General features: G+C 34.9%; 1 protein-coding gene across 7 annotated transcripts; it reads left to right on the top strand.

The window, feature by feature from the left end:
• Positions 1 to 208: 208 nt before the first annotated feature.
• Positions 209 to 19,648, top strand: LOC142975025 (alpha-(1,3)-fucosyltransferase C-like). Of its 7 annotated transcripts, none has more exons than XM_076117657.1 (4): positions 209 to 263; positions 11,734 to 11,833; positions 17,748 to 18,763; positions 19,277 to 19,648. In XM_076117657.1, the coding sequence occupies exons 3-4, from the start codon at positions 17,832 to 17,834 to the stop codon at positions 19,542 to 19,544; spliced, it is 1,200 nt and encodes a 399-aa protein (XP_075973772.1). In that variant the 5' UTR covers positions 209 to 263; positions 11,734 to 11,833; positions 17,748 to 17,831; the 3' UTR covers positions 19,545 to 19,648. The 7 variants fall into 7 exon arrangements, with proteins under 7 accessions (XP_075973772.1, XP_075973769.1, XP_075973770.1 ...); XM_076117654.1 differs by lacking the exon at positions 209 to 263 and adding an exon at positions 4,941 to 5,217; XM_076117655.1 differs by lacking the exon at positions 209 to 263 and adding an exon at positions 5,262 to 5,636.
• Positions 19,649 to 23,768: the final 4,120 nt, after the last annotated feature.

Below are 23,768 nucleotides of genomic sequence, written 5' to 3'. Positions count from 1 at the left end.
AGTATGTTAGGTTTGTTGTATAAAATTTATATAAATTCAAACGCACATATTGTTGACAGATGAGACGTGAATCATGTTTGACAGTTTTATTTCTCTACGATGCTTTTACTCTATGTTTCCCAGCATACTGAATAGGATGAATCACGAAACTATAAAAATCTCATTACATCTGTGCGCACAAATTCACACCCAGTAATAGTTGATAGACTACGCTCAGTTAAGACGCACGAATTGCTTATTCACACTGATATTTTCTCAATCAGGTGAGTATTACCAGCTAGCTACCAGAAGCGTAATCACTGCTAATCTGATATGCAATATAAATGTAATCTCTGTATAATTTGTATTAGGTACCAGATGTCTTTTAATTTGTTTTATGTATTTTTGGCTATGATTTAACCAGACCTGCTTTTTTTCAGCAGCATAATATTATGATAACTTTTCTTGTGCATTGCATGACTAAAAACAAAACTTATGATAAACGGGGTTTCACGCGAAGAAGCAAAAAAAAAGCTAAGTTTACTGGACGTTTCGACACAGTTTGTACTCTCCGCGATTCTAAGATTACTGACTGGCAGTCTCATGTTATTGTATTGGTATCGCATTTTATGAAGCTACACCAAACTTAACATCAAGCGGTTGACCATAGACTTGTTGTTGGCGACTTTGTTTTGCAAGTCGCCAACAATTTTTTTCTGAAATAACGACATCAAGTCGCGTCGTTTAGATATAACATAAATATCTCGGCGCGGGCGGGGTCTGCGATTTTAGTGTGTAGACTCCATTAGAGCCACATGTAATAAGAACCTTTTCAATACTTCAGTCTAGACTATTGCTGTTATTGCTTTGTGGCTTTTTGTATGTGAATAAAATTGCTTTTATGATTATATTCTGAGTAACGATCGGGAACAGCTGTGCTACATGGCCCTGATGAAATATGATTTTCTTTTTTACTGAATTTTATTCATGTATTGAGAAAAATGGAGGTTTATAATGTATGTTTTAGCATAAATTAAAAAAATATATATCTATATGTAAAGCCAAAATTAATATTTTTTAAAGCTACTATCGGTCTTAGGAATTTTAAATTTCAATTATAATATAATTATTATGTATTGTATTTACTTCTGTGAGATGAATTTCGAACACGATAAAATAATCGTTCCGTAGATAATTTTTAATCTAATAATGATTGATTGGGATCAAGGTGATAAGGTTTATAGTTGGATAAGCATTAAGCATAGTTCGAGTAGGCACTTTTTGGCATATGATCATTGGTTTTATGGCAAAAATGCTGTAAAGGATTTCCAATTTTAAAATTAGTAACATGCTAAGTATTGGGCAATAGTTTCATGAATTCTTACAAGAGATTAACAAAATAAATGGCAATCCATGGAATTGTCCAGTGGTTTTATACAGCTTTGCCCTGATATAACTTATTTTGCCAAAAAAATTGAACATTATACCTATTTTTAATTAATCTTTTTGACGCCATCAGCAGGTTAAACATCAAGTGGAAGGAATTTAAAAATATCGAAGGTTACGATAATGTTTGAAGAGACAATATTTTGCAAGCTCAATTTGTATGCTACGGGGGTGACACGGTAATTTCCGAGCGAGTCTCAGGTGCAAACACGAATGAATAATCGGTTCGTTTCATGTACCTTACTTGTACTACCTCCTGACATGCGGATGAGCAAATAGTTATGACAAAAGATGTGCCACCGACTTTATGAGTTTGCAGATTAACGATGCATGTTAGGAAAAATTGGAAAGCAAACGATTCAATACTCCATGTCGTTTATGTAGTCTTACGAATTGTTAAGTAACATTTAAAACAGGCCATAAGCCTTTGTTTGTGGGTCCAGCGATTGATAGATTGAATAACCAGATTCGGAAAGACCAGTCGATAGTGCTTATTACTACGAAAAGTTTTATTAGGGGTATGCATAAGTAAGAAAATAAATCTTAAATGATATAAAATTTGTAAAAAGGTACTCAAATGAAATATGAAATCAGAAAACTGGTACATAAATTCCAATATCTATATCAAAACTCAAACCATAAAATCGTAGTAGGTATCCACTCTAAAGCAAACTATGCTCTCCACAAAAGCATTTATCAAATACAATAGTTCACAATCGAAGGTTATTGAACACTCGACATCGAAGCCTTTCTCAACCCTTGGCTATTGTGGCTACAAAATGGACTCTTATGCCTTTTTTATGGGCGGCTGCCCCATGCGTGGACACTTCGGGTGACAAACTATCCAACGTGTATGTAGTAAGTTGCGAAAGATTGATGGCATCCTCTGCAAACGATTTTGAATAAAACACCATAATGGCCGTTTCAAGGAGCCATTTTTGCTATGAAATAAACTGATATTTTTATAGCAATGTATTTGACTGCTTTATTTGACTTTTCAGGAAGTCTTTTCAACGTTTTTACTATTGTCCCTTACTATGGAGTAAACTTAACTATCTTGTGTGAATGAAACAGTTAAATCAAGCCAAAGCTGAAGCAATTTTGATGAATATCGACAGTCGTATTGAAGCTTATGTACCAGAATATAAAAAATACTATAGAAATAATGGGTCCACGCAAAATCGCGGGCAAGGAGTATTAATAAAATAAAATTAGCCGTCGCAGACCGAACTCTTGTATATATTTCAATAACACACAATTCTGTTTATTGCATAGGTATTTTTTATCTCCGGCTCGGTCTCCACGTGGAGTTATATTTGGATTCAAGTGTTATATACCTAACTACATTACTATAGTATGTGCGTTTTAGCAACAGCAGTAGAAAGCACTGAAGCTCTGCCAATATTTTACTCACGATAGTATTGCTATCACCAATATTATCGTTTTCGTGAATATTGCACTGATGGGTCTCCATCAAGTAGGTACCATACGCATATCATTACACTAGCTAGATAGATATTCACGCGCGGTCTACGGTTGTGTTGACGATGATAATGTTAATAAGATTCTAGTTTTAAGAAAAGTTAAAGCAACACGTATACTAGGTAGTATACAATATCTCATGATTTGAACTTTCTTAAATTCAAATAGCTACCTTAATCGCTAGTAATAACATTTTTCCTAATAAATAATTGCTCCTACTTTCAGAAGAATTGCAGTTAGCACGCTATCATAACATACTTACTGCGTATTGCTATTAAATGTTACCAGGAGTCGTGGAAGCAAGTTTTTTACAACAATTAAATCAAAACAAATAAGTACAGCTATTTTTCATAACTGCTTTAGATTACAATCAACGCATTAAATAACTATTATACGAACGAATAATACCGCAGTTAATGACTAATAAATAATTTTCTGTAGCATTTTGCATTTCAGAGAAAATACAATACATAGTTCAAATGCCTTACCCATTCTCTGTTACTGTTTAGCCGAAGCTTATATTTTAATACGTCACAGTTGGGTTCAGATTGATGAATAGATGTTGGCTGTCAGACGTCAAGGTGGACCACAACCACAAACCCGGGCATTTCGGTACAGTATTATAAATCCGCTTGAAATAATTAGGTCATAGAATTGTGTTAAACCGACAGACTTCAGCAGTTCATATTCTTAAATATACTGTAAAGGATTACATTGAAGAGAGGAGATTTACCTCTCAGGTTAAGCTTTATTTACCTGTTTTTTTAGTGGATGGTTGACTTTATTATATTTTGAGATTACCAGTAGGTAATCAGAAGTTCGATTTTATTCGGTCGCTACCACTATCGACTTCAATTAGTTAATTAAAATTAAGATTATATGATACTAGCGGAAACAAATTCTTATAATCAATTAAATATGCATGTAAGCACTTAAGCAAATTATGTTAATTTTTTATCATTTCTGGTTTATCTACAATAATACCACCGACAACATATTCGGACATCAGTTGTTACTTATTGCTAATTTCTTTTACAATATTAATTATTAACTTTGATAAATTATACTACAATTAAATTTCGCAACAAAACACATTACGATAACCACCAATTACACGATTACGAACATTTCGATTGTGCCAAGATGTCGCCCACCTGACTATATCTAATCGTAGAAATGTAATACTGAAATATTACATAATAATATGTAATCCAAATCTCAGCGCCCTTTGTACTGTGTTTTGTACACAGAAACAGAATGCCAAAATGTTTGGCGCGAAAAAGGGTAGCCGACCCAAAAAAGGATTTGTCATGAGATGCAAAGCCTTAAAGGGACTTTCTATTAGTGATGAAATAGATGAATTTTGTTTACTTTTCTGAATTAGACGGGTTTCAATGTAAATATGTTAAGTCCTAATACTTAGGACCGATCTGAAATGTAGATAAGGAATCGATTCTCTTATCTAAACTCTAAGGGTCCTTGGAGAAAATAAAGTTGAGCTCAAGACTTTCAAAAGGTCTTTTTCGTTCAATTTTATACCGAAACGAGAAATACCTACATTTAATCAAACATCAAATGCTACAATTCTGATTCATAAAGCTACGTAATTTTCAATAAAACGTTTAACAAAGCTGGTCAATTTCTTCGTATATCATAGTATTACTTGCATTATAATGGTCAAGATAAGATAAAGTAATTGCGAGATATAGCACTGAAGATAACATTAATAGGGACGGCCTACATTGAGTCATTAATTAACTCAAGTGTTTGCTAATTAAAAACTAGTAATACTATTCACTTGGTTAGCTTTCAGACAATTAGTGTATTGATTTCCTCGTATAAAGCTTATAATTTATGATAAAGTCTAGACAAACAGTGATGAGATTGTACTAATCAATTTCGATTTGATTATTTGGTCGCATTAAATTATCACAATGTTGCACAATGTTAAAATTTCGATCATTGTATTCTAATTTTAGCTTAAACTTTTAACAATGTGAAACATTTTGTAAATTAAGTAAAAACGACCGCGATCAAATCCGAAAACTGATTATAATTTCAAATGTGTGGCACTCGCGTGAACGTTACAATCTCACAATGTTCAGTAGTTCTACTCGCATCATGCATCGTGCGATAATATCGATCCTCTGTAAAGAATTTATGTGTTTTATATCTCGCTGTAAAGGTATACAAACAACTAGTACATTGATTATACGTGAATACTAGTTAGTGATGTTCATGATAACGGCTTAGTTTTTTAATGTGCTTCGGCGAGACAACAGTCGCGTTTGCTTGTAAACAGTGCATAAGGTCAGTGGTTTTTCGTGTTAACTACATTTTTTGCTGGTATTCTTTTCCTTAAAGATTGGGCACTATGATTTCGGTCTTGAAACCATGTGTAGCATTGACAGTGTAACCGGTTTCATCCTACGCCGAAGGTCGGCCTCTAACTTTTTTGTTATTTGTGTATTAGAAATGTTATCGGTTGTTCAAACAATGTAGATTATTGCGAGGTACCTTGCCTGTCTAAGAGTTCTTTAAGCAGTTCTTGAAGGGGGCCAGCGCCGTCAACCCGGATTAAGACAGGGTTGTGGACTAAAGACCTAATACACTCTTAGAAGGATGAGGAGGATAATAAAAGTGGAACAGTGAATCATAAAACCAAAGACAGTGATCAGTGAACAAAGTATGTGTTGATAGCAATCATGAATCATTAAAGTTTTTAAAATGTAAGTGAATCATAATATAAAATGTGTCGATAAATACATTTTTGTTCTAACCTAAACATTGCAAAAATACGCATATTATTATGCTATTCTCCTTCCCTTGCCATCGTTTGTGTTCTTGTATTTGATCAGTGTCTTAAAGCTTATTAAATGTTATTTTGATATTGTCCGATTAAGTTATTTTATACAAATGTATGCCTTAAAATAGGGTCAGGAAAGCTAAAAGTCTATATTATAAGTGTTAGTCTATGATATTATCAATGTGATCTAGAACTATGAAGGTAGATGGTAAGCCTATCTTTACTAGCAAGGACCTTGAGTCTAATGCTGGGGCTACATTAGCGGGCTATGGCGAATATTCGTGTTAACGCGATGAATGTGGCCGGGTTCATCGTGTCATCGCGTAGTATTCGGGCGAAGACGATGTAGTATCGAGGAGCTGTCGGTAAACTGGCGCGAATCAAAGGGATTTGTCGCGCCAATATTCGCTTAGGTGGCTACATCTACGTCAATTCAGTGTCGTCCAGACTTTGAAGCGAGACGGACGTGCATTTAATTTTTTACACTATGGAGTGGAGTAACGAAAAAGTGTTAGAATTCATTCAATTTTATAGCACAAGGCACGATGCATCGCGTCAACTCGACACGAATCTTCGCCCTCCTTAATGTAGACAAGAACATCGCCCATACCCGAACACGATGTTTTTGTCGCGCCAACACCATACGAATCTTCGCTCGCTAATGTAGCCCCAGCATAATACATTTTAAATGTAGGTACCTACCTATCATATGCATATCACTTAGACAATTTCTGTTCTTATTGAGTACGTTGTAGGTTTTAAAGACGTTTTAGTAAACTTTTACTATAACTTACTTATATTACAGTCAACCTGGGTCACAATTGATAAAGGTTTATTTTAGTTTTGTAAACTTTTATCAATTGTGTTGGTTTAATATGAAAAAATAATCGAAACTAGTTCTAATTTTCACGTTCAATGTTACCCAAATGATTCAAAGTTACCCAAATTGACCAGTCCCCAATTTTCGTAATCGATCCTATTAAAATTTTGGTCAGAAGAGGCCGAAGAGGTTATATTCACGCGTTACTTAAAGCCGTCAAAATAATTCGAACGAAATTCTACTCTTCATTTTGAATGTGGGTTACATAAACATAACATTTTATTTATTGGAAACTTGACTGACTATAATTAGTATTAGCAATTTTATTTTGTAAACTTTTTAACCACATTACAATGATAGTATATATTTGCTTCTTGTACCAAAATAAAAGAATAAAGACTTTTCAATCCGAAGAAATGTACTTAAGTGCTTGTTCACGTTGGAACTCGCGGGCGCGGTGGCGGTCGCGAGCGCGGGGACGTGGCGATTTGTGTTCACGTTGGCCGCCAGGCGGGCGTTTGGCTCAAACTGGCTCAAACTGGTTGATCTTACTTGACATCGCGAGTGGATCGCGCCCGCCACCGCTAGTTCGACGTGAACACACACGAACATCTTCAATTGTTTGATATTGGCGCGAGCCCGCCACGCGGGCCGCGCGCGACGCCGCTAGCTCGCCCGCGACTCAGACCGCGCGAACGGTTTGTACGTGAACACTTCGGTACATCGCCATACGTTTGATATTTCGCGACCGCGCCCGCCACCGCACCCGCGAGTCAACGTGAATGAGCACTAAGTCCTGAAATCACACGAGACTCATCACAGTAAATATTTGCAAATAACGCTCGTGCTCTATACTTAAGCGAATTAAGCAATTATGAAATGTAGGTATGGTTTAAGATTATGTGAAGTCGTGCAAGATTATTAGGTTTATTAAAATAATAACTCTGTCGAGTACGTAGCTCAGCAACATACTGTAAGGATACTTGGTAAACCTGTAAATTTTATACCTCTGTTATTTGCAAGTAAATAAATAATTTGAATATGTGAAGAACACTGTGCTAATAGCATAATTTATATTAATGAGTTCTTCGTCGATAATGGAGGCGACTTGTACAGCATGATGTGAAAATTATAAATGTTTTCATAGATATTGTTCTTAAAAAAACCCGATGAATAATCATAGATACATTATCAGCGGATATACCCAAAAAGTGTTAAACAAAATATATTAAATAATTCAGGATAGTTTTAATCCCCCTGTAACATTATTTCATGTATAATATTAACTTAAAAGTTATATTCAATAATATGTAGGATTTTGCAGTCGCAAAATTTATTGTGGGGTGTTTATCTACTTCTATTGATGACTGGCTGGATTTTTTTATTTTTTATCGATGACTAACAACGCTACTACAACTTTCTACAAATTTATGAATAACTGATAAGCTCGCCTAGAGTAGTTTACAAGAACAATTTTCTTCGATTAATATACTATTTTGTTTATTTAGTTTTAAATGAAAAATGCCCGTCAGTCGACAAAAAGTGACGCTCCTAAAATCGTGACATTTAGTAATTCGAACCCAAGACTTTGGTGCTTGAAGGAACTAGGGGCAGTTTATGACTAAATTAATAATAATTTCCTATATTATGTCATCATTATGAATTTAGTGCATAAACCAGAATATACTGTGGACTCAGTTATTTAAGAGTCTCGCGTTCGGTTAAGGGTCTATTGAACCTTTGCAGTGGTGTTTTTGGTCACACTCGACCACGATCAAACAACATTAAAAGCTCAATCAATATCGGGAGTAAATATTGTCCTGTGTCTGACGTCATCGCTCGGAGTGCCCTTCCACTAGCCATTAAGCATGTTTACCATCACATAAGGGAGCATCCCCATGATGACGTGTCCACAGTCCTACGTCATACGAAGCGACATATTGATCTGTCTGACGAAACTGACTGCCATGGTGCCATGGTACGGGGGCTGGCGCCATCATGTCGCCCAATACAATAGTCCCGCTCCTGATTCCGTTGCGCCAAGTCGTTGTTCTTTTGATAAAGATTCATGAATTTTAATAATCGAGGTCGATGACGTAATAGCCAAAGAAGTAAATCAGTTTTAAGTTTTTACTTTTAACATGTTGGATACGTTACGCCGGCGACGTGTTGCTCAGTATTATGGTGTCACGTCGCCTTCTGAGAAAGCCGGTGTTTGACTGTCAACTGCTGAATAATAACCGTGAGTTTAATCGTTTTCGTTTCGAAACAGTTCAACCGCACGCTTTACTCGCTTGGAAATTATTGCAAAAAATAGCTTAAGTTACTTCTTAGTTCTTATAGTTTATTATCAGCTATCTATTATCAGTTATCTTTCAGTAAACCTCCTTCACTTCACAACTATTTATTACAATTACATTTTACACGTGTAGTTAATACTTTCAAGTTTAAAAATCATGCCTCCGTGATTTAACATGCCACCAAAAACATTCTGTAAAAACCTCAAGTCTCGCAGCTCAGTCTTTCTGGCGTAAAAAGTGGTGAGATCTATATAATACCAAGTCGATTAATCTATTTCGTCTCTACTTAAAGGACCTTCTGTCTTAAGTTATTACATAAGTTATTATCATGCCAATATTAAGAATATTTTACGTTTAAAACAAATAGACCGCCCTGGCCATCGCATGATTTGTATGTATTACACTACACAGCACGACGAGAAGTTAATGCTCCTGAAATTTTTATGGCGAATTTGTGTTTTCATGCGATGACCAAGTCGATCTATTTGTTTTAAACGTAAAATATTTTTAATATTGCCATGATAATAACTTATGCAATGACTTAAGACAAAAGGTCCTTTAAGTAGAGACGAAATAGATTAATCGACTTGGTATTATATAGATCTCACCACTTTTTACGCCAGAAAGACTGAGCTGCGAGACTTGAGGTTTTTACAGAATGTTTTTGGTGGCATCTCACTTCTTTTTGTAGAACGAACATAAGTCCAATTTGTATGGAAAGACGTTTTTTCTTATAATTCAACATATTTTCCTATGGGAGTGTTTTTAATTTTCATGGGCTAAACACCCTTACCCACCCTATATCCCCTCCCGTTATGCCTCATATAGTATGTATCTATCTACACCTATTATTTATTATTTTCTACAGTAGTAATTATTCTTAACTGCAAATGTAATCTTGTAATCTTATACATTTATATGGGATTACAAAGTTAATGTTGCAGTTAGTGTATTTAGAAAACTGGACTGAAATTAGAAAATATTGAAATTTTCCCATGATTAAGACACTAAACCCTTTTTGTATTCTAAATTTAAAGCTTCTAAGTCTGCTAGAAGTACCTTAGACTTTTGATGATCGGTGAGTCAGTGAGTCAGTGAATCAGTGAGTGACAAAATTCAAAATTTTAACAAGTTGTCATTTTTAAACTACTGGTTCAAATTGACTGAAATTTTAAATATACCGTGTTTATACAATGAATAATTAGTTGCTGAAAATTCAGGCTTCTTGTTTTATCCACAACGACATTATAGGGGGGTCGAAAATAGCCCGAATTGCTTCGAGAAAAGGATGGTACGGCCGTGCCGCTTTTTTTTGCTCGACTTGCGGGGGCACTTCCGTGCCCCCAGATAATAAACTCTCCTAAATCAAAAAACAAACAAACTTGATTTTGTCTGTCTATTCATATAAGGTTACTGAACTGAACTGAGTTTCACTTAGTACACACTCAAACGGACCCCGTATAGAATACAGATTACCAAACATTCGTTATCATTTATCAGGTTGATAGTGTACCATTTATGATTACTTTTCGACCGTATTCAGTTATGGTTGGGCTTCCACAGAGAATTCAAGACCAAAATATAACAATGTTCAAGTTCGCTTCAATATTCGTTGCGTTGGTGCTTAGAAACAATTAGGTTATCAAATTTACAACAAAAATATCATTTAAATATGATCCATTTGATTGATTTCATTTTAGTTTATCAGATAGTTACTTAAAAAATGTATTAATTTTTATGACTTAGCGATTTTTGTCCTTAAATATGAAAGCAAAGTGGTGTAAGATGAGAAATTTATTTCGTTGTTTATAATTTAGTCCCTGGTAGTAGGCAAGACCAACTTTTACCTCGTGCTACATTTATGCCCGGTTTCTGAGGTACATTTAGCGGTAGTTTATCTATTCCATAGCGTTTACGCTATTGAATAGATAAACTACCGCTAAATGTACCTCAGAAACCCGGGATTAATAGTGTAACAGGCTAATCAAACTTTAGGCTGCTGTTGTGAATAATGTATCAAAGCGGGAAAAACTCGAAGAAACATTAAAACAATACGTTACTTGACCAAACACCTCGTGATAATCAGTTGCGTTGAAGTTCGCTTGGACCACGGTGTAGTTGTAAAATTAGATATTTTTGGTGATCTTAAAATAAAAATGCTGTGTCGGTAAATCTACCATTTATTTATTCTTACAGTAAAGTGTTAGTGTTTAAATTTAGAGGCAGTTTTCATCAATTAATAAATGGCATTATTTACTTAAACCTGAAAATGGATTAAAAAAAGTTACATAATTAATTATTAATTCATCAGAATTTATTTTGCGCGCATTAAATTGATAGAATTTAAATTCAGATTGAAATGATTTATTCTTTGGTAAGTTGGCTTGTATAGATTAGGCACAAATAATAAGCTTCCATCGCGTTGCATACCTATTATATATTCAGGAGTTTAATTGACACTTGAACTACTTACCTTTATATTTCTGTTGCAATACAAACCTACACAAAAAAGCCGGTAGAATATTATATTAAGATATTTCTAATTATACATAGTTAAATTAGTCTAATTATATTAATTAGGTATGTACATGTATCTATACATATAATTATTATTTTGTGTTACTCAATTTTCCCTATGCAAGGTGTTTGTTTCTAATAAGGTTTAATAATTTAGAGCCTAGTGGTTTGAGCATCTGCATCATCAACGGGAGAGGTTTGGTTTAAACTTTCATGGTCACTTTGGTTTGAATATATTCAAAGTACCCTACCCATATATGGTCAACGCAATAGATTCCTAGACCTTTAATCCCCCCCCCCCCACCTATTCCTGGTGGAAACCATTGTGTAGTGAGATAGGTAGACATGGTTTAAATTGATGTAATTCACTTTATTCATTACAGGTTCGCAGGTCAGCTTGCCCTGAGGCACGAGGGGTGATATGACCGAGGCGATCAGTTCACACTGCGGCCTCCAGTCTCCATGGGAGAGTCTTAGAACCATGTAAGTATACTATGATCATTTTTTATTGACTGCCCCGTGGCGCTGTGGTTTAGGACGCCACGCCGATACCACTTCATTCCCACACGGAACAATTTATTTGTGCGATCCACAAATGATTGTTTCGGATCTGGTTGTACTTTGTGTCCGTTGTTTGTATGTTTGCAAAAGTCCCCGCGACACAAGAGCAATTCTTAGTGTGGGAGATGTCTTTAAAAAAATATGTTGTTATACCTGACGGTGTAGGCAGAGGTATATACTAACATAGTTGGTCCCATGTAATAGGAGGCCAAGTCTAGTGCTATTAATTGGGCTCGTTACCGAACTGTGTGATATAGGCGTGATATTATTATTATAATGTATGTATGTGTTCAGCATCACATTAAAAAAATGGATGAATTTTATTGATATTTGTCGTATAATAAGGACGATGTGTGTAAAATGAGGAAGGTGTTTTATTATATTAAATACAGTGACCGGACCGACAAAATTATTATTCAAAGTATTGTTAATTACAAGTTTCATAAAATTAAATTAAAATCTGATATTATTAGTAATATTGTTGGCTGTATTTCAATATCATATTTACCTCAAAATTTACCTCATATAACCCTGGTTAGATTATTAATTATTTGGTAATTTTCTAAATATACACATTTGCCTCGTGTATTGCGCAGATAATTTGACGTAGCTCCATATACTTAGACTGTAGTAGATAAGTGAAGTTGTTTTTTAAGAAAACTTATTTAAAATTCAATAGACACATTTGTATTGTTTTATATTTCAAGGATAGCTTTAAACTGCCTCTGTGGGTTGGTCGGCAGTTTATGCGACTACTGCGCAAGATTACTCGAGTTTGAATCCTGTGTCGGGCCAAAAAGTCTTTTTCTGAGCTTTTCTGTTACAGATTTCTCAAATATTGCTCTGAATTAGGAAGTTATGGTCGTAAACATCTGTTTCGAGCATATAGAACCGTCGGTCCTGCGCCTAACCTCTCACTAGTCGTGTCAGTTATCCGTCACACTGGGTTATGAGAGTGAAGAAATAAAGAGTGTAGCTGCGTATTAGACACACACTTGGACACTATAAACAAAGACCCGCATCGTCGCCCAGTTTCAATATTATTAGTTGCCATTGACTGTTATGGGCGAGGAGGACGTTATTATTTCAAGGATAACTTCCTTCTGAACTGTTATCAGCTATTTAATATTCTATAGATAATAATAATGTCCTCCTAGCCGATATACGGCTACGGCGGTCAGTTTCATTGAAACTGGCCATCTGTGCAGGACTTAGTTTATAGTGTCTAAGTGTGTGCACAATACACAGGTACACTCTCTATTCCATCACCCTCATAGTTTGGTGGGACGGATAACCGACACGACCAGTGAGAGGTCAGGCGCAGGACCGACGGCTTTACGTGCTCTCCGAGGCACGGAGGTCTTCGACCTCAACTTCCTAACTCCGGGCAATCTCTAAGAAATTCTTAACAGAAAATCTCAGAAAAGACTTTTTGGCCCGACCCAGGATTCGAACCCGAGACCTCTCGCACCGTAGTCGCATATACTACCGACCGCGCCACAGAGGCAGTTCTATAGATAATAGACTGACTATAGAGTGATTTGGGCAGTTCCCAGTAGTCTTCCTTACCATGTAGTTTTACAAGAAAATTTATATTATACTTATTTTTTGAAAATACTTTTTTTCGCCTATTTAAATCCGGTCTGACAAGATGTATGGATGTGAATGGGGCAAGGGAAATTTGTAAGTATCGAACCTAGTGGCGTTCTTTGGTGTCTGCCTACCCGCATGGGAATTTTATGTACCAATGCATTTATATCATATATGCTACCTCAAGGTTTTATCATCATAAACATGTTTGTCATATTTAAAACTCCCTTTAGCAATGTAGGTAGAGAATAAAGTTACGAATTTCTGCTTATAACATTTAGTTCATATTATTAGAAATATTGAACAACAGAATATAGGTATATGCCCATTTTCGGGCAGTTCCCAGTAGTCTTACTAGTAGTTCTATTGGGAGTTTAATTAATAAACTAACTATTTTCAACAAATGTTTCTAAGTCTCAAAGCGCTTAAACCTATTTATTACAGTTAATCGATAAGCAATTTAATGTAATTTGTTCTTGCGCCATGCCTATTTAATTTTCAATTAATTTGTTTTGTCCAAACGACATAATATTTTTTGGCACGTCTGCGGTAAAATTAAGTCTGTATTTTATATGGTAGACTACTGGGAAAATGAGTAAAGCGTAGTCCTACTAAATTGGTAAGTCTATCGGGAAAGAATTTCCCAATAGTATTACTAGTCACTACTACTACTAGCCCATATTTTCTTCTTATTATTGAAATGTTTTTCCTTCGTAAAAACCGAGTGAAGTCATGGTTTTCTCCGTGCGATTAGGAGTGTAACGACTCCTGTCGTGGGTAAGTACGTAGTGTACAAGGTAATAGGAATAATAGGTGGTTTGTGGCTTGATACCTCAATATTGTATGTATTATAGCCACGTCACTATATAGTTCTTGCTCGCGACTCAGTCTGCATGAACAATAGTGATGTAAGGTTGATTTCCGCGGGATTTCCTGGACAAAAATCTATCCAATGCCTTTTCTCAAGTCTCAAATTGCCGTCTTACAGAATTTCGTCCAAATCATTCTTTAGTTGAAGCATGAGGAAGAGACAGACAGAGTCACTTGCGTATTTTCAAAGGGATCTTTTTCCTACTCTTTAGAATACCGAGTCTCATGAAAATTGATTCAAATTAATATTTAAAATGGGTTCAGCCATTTTGCAAATAGATACCCCTATATTATATGTGCAGTTTCTATACAGTCTTTTATGTTATCATACCCGTATAAAATTTTCCTCTCGTCCATTGTAGGAATATACCAAAAGCACAATTTCGTGGTAAATTTTAATCTTTACATTTCGTACCACTTGGTATTAAGTATTAAAATGGAACAATGTTGCGTATTGTCCCAAACACTGTAATCTAATGCTTAATTAGCAAAGGTAATTTACCTTTGTCTGTTTTAATCCGGTTGTCATCGCTTCAACTCTTTGTGACAGACGGTTATCAGATAGAAACGGGTCACGTTATGAAGCCACAATCCTAACAAATATCATAAACACAAAAGTCTATTTGTTTTGCAGTCAGTTACGAATTTGCCGTACAGATTATGAACAAAGAGCCCTTTCACACTGTTGCTTTTGCAGCGTAGGCGATAGATAAATGTATCCGCTTCGTTATTGTGTAATTAGTTCTTTGAATTATATTATTCATAGCATTGGGGAAAATTATTGAGTTGGAACATACAGAGTCGGGCAGGCAAATTTTCAATCTGACTGCCCTTGTGGCGCGGTCGGTAGTAAATGCGATTGCCTCACAGGGTCTCGGGATCGAATCCTGGGTTAGGCCATAAAGTCGGTTATCCGTCGCCGGTTTCTCGGTCATCAAAACAATCCTACACCATAGGCCGGTTTCAATTAAATTTGCCACCGTCGCTGAATAATTACTTGATAATATTGAAATATTTAATTATCAGCCATTAACGGTATAAATATTTGATTACAATACTAATACTTAATTAACAAAAACATTAGATGAATTCTATTGATGTCGATCGGACACAATTTTCAATCGCACGCACTTTATAGAAATAACCAATAGATCTTTTCAACACCCGCACTGGCCAGCCAATAGTATGAGTAAAAACAATATCCTCATTTATTGATCACTCTAGTAAAGTAACCACAAATAATCTAACTGTGATAATATGTATTGGTGGTTAGTTTCAAGGTTGATGACAAAGTTATCAATAATAGTTGCAATATTTAACCACAATAAAGTATTAGTTAGGTAGTTCGTAGATAAAAATCATTTAGCTCAGCAATGTTCAACTGTTAGGCACGGTTCCCGTCCCGAACAGCTAAGCATTGAGTCTGCCACGCTGGCCAAATAAAGGTTGGGGATTCTGAATACCTTCAAGATCTATTTTAAAGCACTTTGAGGCGAGGGTGGCTTGAACAGTAGTTTGTGCATAGTATGTTGCTTAAGTTTTAATCTACCAATCATTTATGACTAAGCAAGTGGAACGAACCCCTGTGAACTTATACTAAATATCAATGTAGTCTTAATGCTTCTGTAGTCTACGCAGTAGTATTAAAGACACAACTTTTAAACTCTCGCGTTGCATGTTTAATGTTTAATAGAATACGGGAATTAACGCGAACACGCATTTTAAGGTAATATGTGTGTTCGCGTTAATTCCCGTATTATATTATGTATTAAAGACAGCTGATCTTTAAGTTTCGGGTACGATTCTATGGTCAAGGAAAAGTGCAAGTGAATATTCCTCAATAGTAGCCCGAAGTTTTGGTAACGTAAACGCTGTATTAATCCGAAAGTAAGCTTACTTGTATTTTAAACAAAAGTACTCAACCGTTGTATTGATGAAGTATTTTCCTTTATCTAGACGACTGACAGTACGACTGTTGATCTCGGGTTCGATGCGTGGCACAGTGTATAATTTTGCTTCAAAAGCGGACATCCTCTTTTTAATTAACAGTTACCTTTCCAAATTATAAATACGTTTAAAATTTAAAATGCAATACCTACATATAAAATTTAATGTTAGCTAACACTTTCACCAGTTAAACCTTGAACTTTAACTGCAAACGCGAATGATTCAGCAGTTAAAATAAACCGTGTCGTGATATAGCTCTATTAGTATCTGTTTTCAAATAGCGAAATATAACAGAATGCCTGATAAAGTAATAGAAAAAGTTATATGCATTATTGACTTAATGTTTTTTACAGAAAAAATACCAAATAAGTGAGCAACTTCACCTTTTTGAAGTCCTTTAGTTTAATATTGTAATATTTTTTTGAAATTAATAATAATATTATCAATTTGTATACATTTTATCCTGCAGTAGCAAGATAACAGGTAATCATTAAATTTGAAGTTAAACGTGAACTAAGTTTAGTATATAAACTGGAGTAGTAAGAATAATTATTTAATACTGCATAAAAGAGGATATAATAATTTCTTAAATTTATTTTTGCGTTACCTCGATTACGTCGTAATAGTAAATGTATGAAGGGCGTAAATTTTGCGCGAACATAAAGCGGGGTGAGGGTGAGGCTTCACGCAAGCTGGTCATTACACTTTCTGTTTAGTTCATTCCTGTGGTTCAGTAGCGTAGTGGATTCTTAAAAAGACAAAAAATGTATTAGACGTAACCGTACTTACGCCGTTCTTGAATTGATTTTGGTAATCGTTTTAAACAATTGACGTGCTAATCGTTTGTATAGTTTTATTTCGGCCATAACCCGGAGATAAACTTCGAAGTTTGATTGTCTGGCCTTCAGTTGAGATCAGTGAGTAAGCTCATCGCATGTACATAAGTATATGCAAACGTTTTTCATATCGGCAAGAGTGTAGCAGCTGTATTGTTAGTGGTTACTGTGTAGTGGTACTTTATTAGTTGTTAAAATATTTGATTCTAATTAAGTTAATATAAATTCAATAAGTTGCATTATTAGTATTTTTAGCATTAGTCTGTCACCGTTTTTACACGTGTAACAGGGAACACTGAAGAAAATCAATGGAAAACTATTGATTTTAGTTCCCCACGCGACTACGATGTCCACAGTTAAACACGCTCAGTAAATGAACGACACAGTCCAGGGGCTGCCGGCTCACTATACCATCGGTAGTCATTTTTATATACTGTCAAATATATTCGTGATAAGTGCACATGCTGATAAGTGAATTCATAACATAATGTGCGATCAGTTTGACGTAAAATACATTGTTTAGGAACGATCTGCCCGCTCTATAAACGCAACGTAAGTTTGTGAAACTTAATGCATTATTATTGTCATTACAGAACTACAAGACATGAACACGTGGAAAAGGAGTTTGAAGGTTCAAAAATTATATACATCGAAGAAATATAAATAGTTGTACAATAATGGATAGTGAGAGTGCGGTGCCACTGAAGAGTCAACAGGCGGAAGTAAAGAAAACAAAGATAAGAAGATCGGTGAAATATTTTTTTATACCAACTTTTTTATTATTTTTTACGTATTATTTTTTTATTGATATATTGAATAACTCGGTGCCTAAAATCAAAAGTTCGAATATTATATATGTACTGCAATGGACAGCACCGGATACAGAACCATTCAAATACATGGGTGTGGGTCAAAACACATTTTTGGAGAGAGGGTGTCCAGTTAACAACTGTTACGTTACGCACGACAGGTTTGCTTTGAATGATGTATCAGAATATGATGTTATATTATTCCATGGTCCAGAAATACATAGGAAGATTTACGAGTTGCCCGCTGATAGATCCAAACGCCAGATATATGTATTCGTTAGTATGGAATCTTCACATTACTATCCCATAAAGGAACCTAGATACGACGGTTACTTCAATTGGACATGGACGTATAAGCTGAATTCCGATGTGTTTTACGGATATCTCATAATACGAAACACTGAAGGTACTATCATTGGACCGAAAGAAAACATGAACTGGCTTAAGTTTGAGGACATGAAACCTATAGATGATAACCTTAAGAATGAACTGAGTACTAAGAGCAGAGCAGCCGCCTGGTTTGTTTCTAACTGTGAAACGCCAAGTAAAAGAGAACAAGTCGTTAAAAATATGCAAAAGGAACTGTCAAAGTACAATATGAAAGTAGATATATACGGGAGGTGTGGAGAAAATAAATGTGATAAATCTGATGAACACTGTACAGACACGATAAAGAAAAATTATTTCTTTTACTTGTCGTTTGAGAATTCCTTCAGTGAAGACTATGTGACTGAGAAACTGTTAACCGCGTTACAAAATAACGCTGTGCCTGTGGTATATGGAGGCGCAAACTATACCAGGTAATCATTTTTTATTATTTTCATATATTAGGTCGAGAAAAAAGTCTTTTCGCATTATAGTAGGTATGTATGATGAACCGTGTACTCATTTGTGATTCTTGAAGCCAAAGAGATGTTATTACAAGTTCATACATATTATAATGCGAAAAGACTTTTACCCCGACCTAATATGTTTCAAATCTATGTTAATATGTCAAATTGTTTACTAAAGATTTAAAGATAAACCGGTATCTCGGTATCGCACATGTAATAAACTTGCTACCTAAAAGGTGTTTATATTATTGGTTTTCTTTGAAAACCATTAATCGGCCAGCTGTCCTGTACAGCAGTAGACGTGAAAGGTCTATAATTTTGTATAATAAATAAATAAATAAATAAATGTAACTCATTAATGTCCCACTGCTGGGCAAAGGTCTCCTCCCGTAATAAGGCATTATTATATGAAAGTTAAAAAGTACTTTCTTAATATTTTTATTTTGGTAATCTTTAAGGGACCTTTTTTCGAATTTCCAGGTTTTTGCCGGACGGTGCGTATTTGGATGCGCGAAAACTAGATCCGAAGTCTCTCGTGGAGCGGATGATGGACGCCATCAACAACACACAGACATACAACGATTTCTTCAGATGGAGGAACCACTACTCTTATTATAAAGCTTCTGATAGTACAGAAACAGATTATTATTGTAAATTTTGTAGTCAAGTTAATCAAATAATGAAGTCGAAAGACGTTAAAATTAGTTATTATGCAAAATTTAGAAAATGGTGGAATAACCCATCTTAACTCGGAAGACATTATATATAATTATTATTGTTGTAAATATTGCCTTAATATGGCCCAGCCAAAGTATTTTTTACTATAATTGAAATAAAAAAATCTATAACGAATGTATTTTTATCTCTAACACGCCAATAAAAAAGGATATCCTCTAATGATTAAAATAGGAATGTGACACATAAAAATAATTTCGACAGTTATTTGGGCAAATTAATGAGCACGGGAATGATAAGTAATAAAACTAGTAGACAGGCGTGCTCTCGTATAGTATAAGCATTTTTAATATGACGAGTTAGTATATTGTACCTATAGTATTCCATACTTCTATGTGCAAAATTTAGAAAATAGTGGAATAACCCATCTTAACTCGGAAGACATATATATATATATAATTATTATTGTTGTAAATATTGCCTTAATATGGCCCAGCCAAAGTATAGTATAATTGGCTATATTAGCCATCTGCGTGTGCATCAGCGCCGACTTAATTAGGAGTTGAAGTGGTCGCCATGGCCGAAATCGGTCGGATAGATAGATAGATAGATGCACATACACAAGTGTAGCCGTACACATCTATAGTTCAATTAATGAACAGATGCAACATGCTATATCGTGAATGTATTCTTATATTCCGTGGTCCAATTTTATTGTAAATGCAGACTCAAATGTTTGTTATTGTGGTTGGTAGCATATTTTATTTGTAAGCCTCTCTCTATAAATATGCTGTTTAATTATTAAGTCACATTACGTAAATATTGATTGATAATATAATTAACTGGGTACTAAATACATCGATGATACAAGGACGTTAGCGTTGGAGGTTCATCTATAGCACCCGTCCGAATATCACCTAGCATAGTCCACGAAGGACACCGCTGGAAGAATGTAGTGGAGGCAGATAGGATTGGCAAGAAGTGGCCAAAGATCGGGGAAAGTGGCGTTCTCTCGTGTCGGAGGCCAAGACACATTTTGGGTCGTTGAGCCAACGGAGTAAGTAAATAAGTAGGTATAGTCCACGAAGAGAGCCTGTTAAATTTTAATATAAGTGAGTAAGGCTAGGTGCTATTCGAATGGGTGCTATACATGGACTACCTCCAGTGTTGCAGAAAAGTGGTCCAGAATGACATATATTCGGTCCTGCTACTGAGACTATCGTATTTTTTTGTAAGTTGATTAAAGAGTACTGCTATCATTTATATAAAAATAATATAAGTATTTATATTTTAGGCTTAATTTATGAATGAAACAGGAAGGCGACACGCTTGTGACATCATTGTACTAATAGTGTTATCGCGAAACGGAACACTGTGTAAATAGATATTTCGATAATGTTACCGAAATTGTTAAACTGTATCTAAATATCAGCGTGGGAAGTAAATGGGCTATATTAATATGTAGAGCTCCGTGGATATTATGCACCAGTATGGGGTAACAATAAAAAAAAAAAAATAAGGAATATTCATCAGCGCCTTTAACATCTATGAAATTAATTGAGGTTGAGTTTGAAGACACTAAATGTAGAGCATAGACTTGTTGTTATAAAACTTATTTCGGAAAATAGATATATGGGACGTTATTTTACTCCTTCTAGTAGCTATAAAGTTATATTATATGGATCAATTATTTGCGACCTGGCGTTTTACGAAAAGTATTTTTTTTTGACTAATTTTAAAAAGTTTGCTATTGGTGCTTTGGAAAGCTAAATCGTATTAAAGGTAAGTAACCCGCTGCAGGTAAGGGATTACTCATGTTTATTTTCGAAAGCAGGTGACCATCAACCAAAAAATTACCAAATAAAGAATTACTATTTTGCCCAATCCTTAGAACATTGTCATTTGTACTACAAGTAGGGGCTTTATGTTAATTTACTTTACTAAAGAATTTGCGTTACAGAATAAATAAATAGTAAAGAAGTGGTTACCGCCTCTATCAGCAGTTTTAGGTAACAATAACTAGCAGTCTAGAAGAATTTTTTTTGACATATTAGCATTTTACAGGGAATGTTACTATCAATTTTCCCCGTTAAAAGCGCCTTCAATTTACCGTAAAAACAATAAAGTACTTTTAAATTTTTTCTCACCTAATCAGCAAACAATCCTATCACGCATGTTTGTAGTAATTTATATCAAAAATAAAATATATACAAAATAAACAAGATTATGGATAACGTAAATACTAACTAAATGCTTAAATAATTTTATATTCATTTATTGATATTATCATCACCGTGGTGCCATCTGTTATCGGCTTTACGTAACTTTCTCTAATGCAGTAGCAGCTTGCATGATTAAACAAATACATAGTTCCTTTTCAATCCACATACAAAGTTTGGGCTTTAAGTGGGCTTAGAATCAAAACGACAATCATTTTGATTTTAAACATTGATAAACCATGTCTATGTTGTAAAATGTGTCTAAAACTAACATAGGGGCCACTGCACGCTAATCAACATGACAGTTACATAAATTAATTAATATTCATGCTGCTATTAATTAATTAATGCGTATAACAAGTGGGGTCACCATGATGGTGAACTCACCATTAAGACTGCCATGTGTGTAGGTCCGAATCCTACCCAAATATAAGAAATATTTGTGTAATTAATGATAAATACGGTTTGCGAGTATACATTTTTGCGCATGGATTTAGTGACAATTTCCGGGAGGAGCCCTTGCCAAGGAGAAGGACGGTTAAGGAATGAGTTTATTAATTGTAACTTTGTTAACTTTTCTTTTGTTTTCATGATGTACACAGAAAGACAAAGGGGAAATACAATAAGTAATCGATTATACTTCATTGTAACGTGATCTGTGACACATTGAGTAATATCGACAGCGATGTTTCTTCTTTGTGAGTTGATATTGGATATAAACACAATCAAAAAAACCCCTGATAAAATCACGTTTTTAACGCCAGTTAGTGTGATGTGAAAACTGTGAACAAGACCGTTCTAAACCCTAAGTCAGAGAGTTGTAAAAATACACGAGTATCTCTGCCTGTGTTTCTGACTGTTTGTCTATCGTAGCTCCTAAACGGTAGGATCGATCAGTAATGTTACGTGGTTTTGTGCTTTGAAAGAGACGCCCATATAGCCAATTGCACTCACCGGTCGGTAAACGATCTGTGGGTTAAAGAACAACTTGGCGCGGTCATATCATAGATGGGTGACCGCAAAGTCGTAATGCAGCTGGACGTCTCCGTGCTTCGGAGGGCACGTAAAAAGTCGGTCACGGTAAGCCACGCCACAGGCCTTCGGGCGGCTTGAAAAACTTTGATACTAGGTTGACCAATAACCATACGATAAGAAGAAGAAGTGCTTTAAAAGTAATCCATAATGATTTCTTGAATGTATAAGAATTAAATATGCTCACCCGTTTAAAGCCGCCCTTAAGAATTCGCCATAATTGTTTTCGAAGCAGGTTGAAAACTTGCAACTAAAGACCATTCGTTGAGCTGTCTATTGTTTTACAACTTACTAAAGTTGTCTTAACTATACGCCTACATCTTTGCTTCTGGGAAGACCTTTTTACTACGATCAGTTACGATCAGTAATGTAATTTTAGTTATACATATAAAAGTTATATCTCTTAAACATTACAGTATATTTTTGATCAATATATAAATAAGAATACTTTAAGGATACCGTTATCAACGGCAGGTGTTTAATACACACGAAAATTAAAATTTCGAAATCGGATGTCCATAATCGAAAGTTTTGGATTATATTATCGGTAATTATTATTGTTAGGAAGTAACGTTTATCAGCACATACATTACAGAGATATCGTTTATCAATATTATAATAGTTTTATTATAAATTTGAATGTATGTCTGTTTGTCAAGTATTATCTTTTCAAAAAATATTGTCCTTTTCTGAACAATATTATTTTTTACAAATATGATAGGAAGCACTATAACTGGTTAAATATGAAATTTTAATGATATGTTTATATTATATATAATTGTATATAAAGCAATATGTATATAACATAAAAATATATAAGCAATCGACTTGTAATGTCCATTAGTCGTTGTAACAGCCACAATTTATCAGTCTTATCAACTTATCTCTCGCAACTGATATGATGGGCTTACTCCATTGAAATGTAGGGTAAAAGAGCCTAATCGTGGCTCTTCCATTGTCTAACTATCTTTTGCACACGGCTACATCTTCGAAAGAAGATAGGCCCGTGTAAAAAGTGCTTCATACTTCATCCAGGATACAATCTG

The sequence above is a fragment of the Anticarsia gemmatalis genome, chromosome 8 (genome assembly GCF_050436995.1).
Source record: "Anticarsia gemmatalis isolate Benzon Research Colony breed Stoneville strain chromosome 8, ilAntGemm2 primary, whole genome shotgun sequence".
Lineage (NCBI taxonomy): Eukaryota > Metazoa > Arthropoda > Insecta > Lepidoptera > Erebidae > Anticarsia > Anticarsia gemmatalis.
Note: the sequence above shows the minus strand (reverse complement) of the source record. Positions and strands in the feature narration are given on the sequence as shown.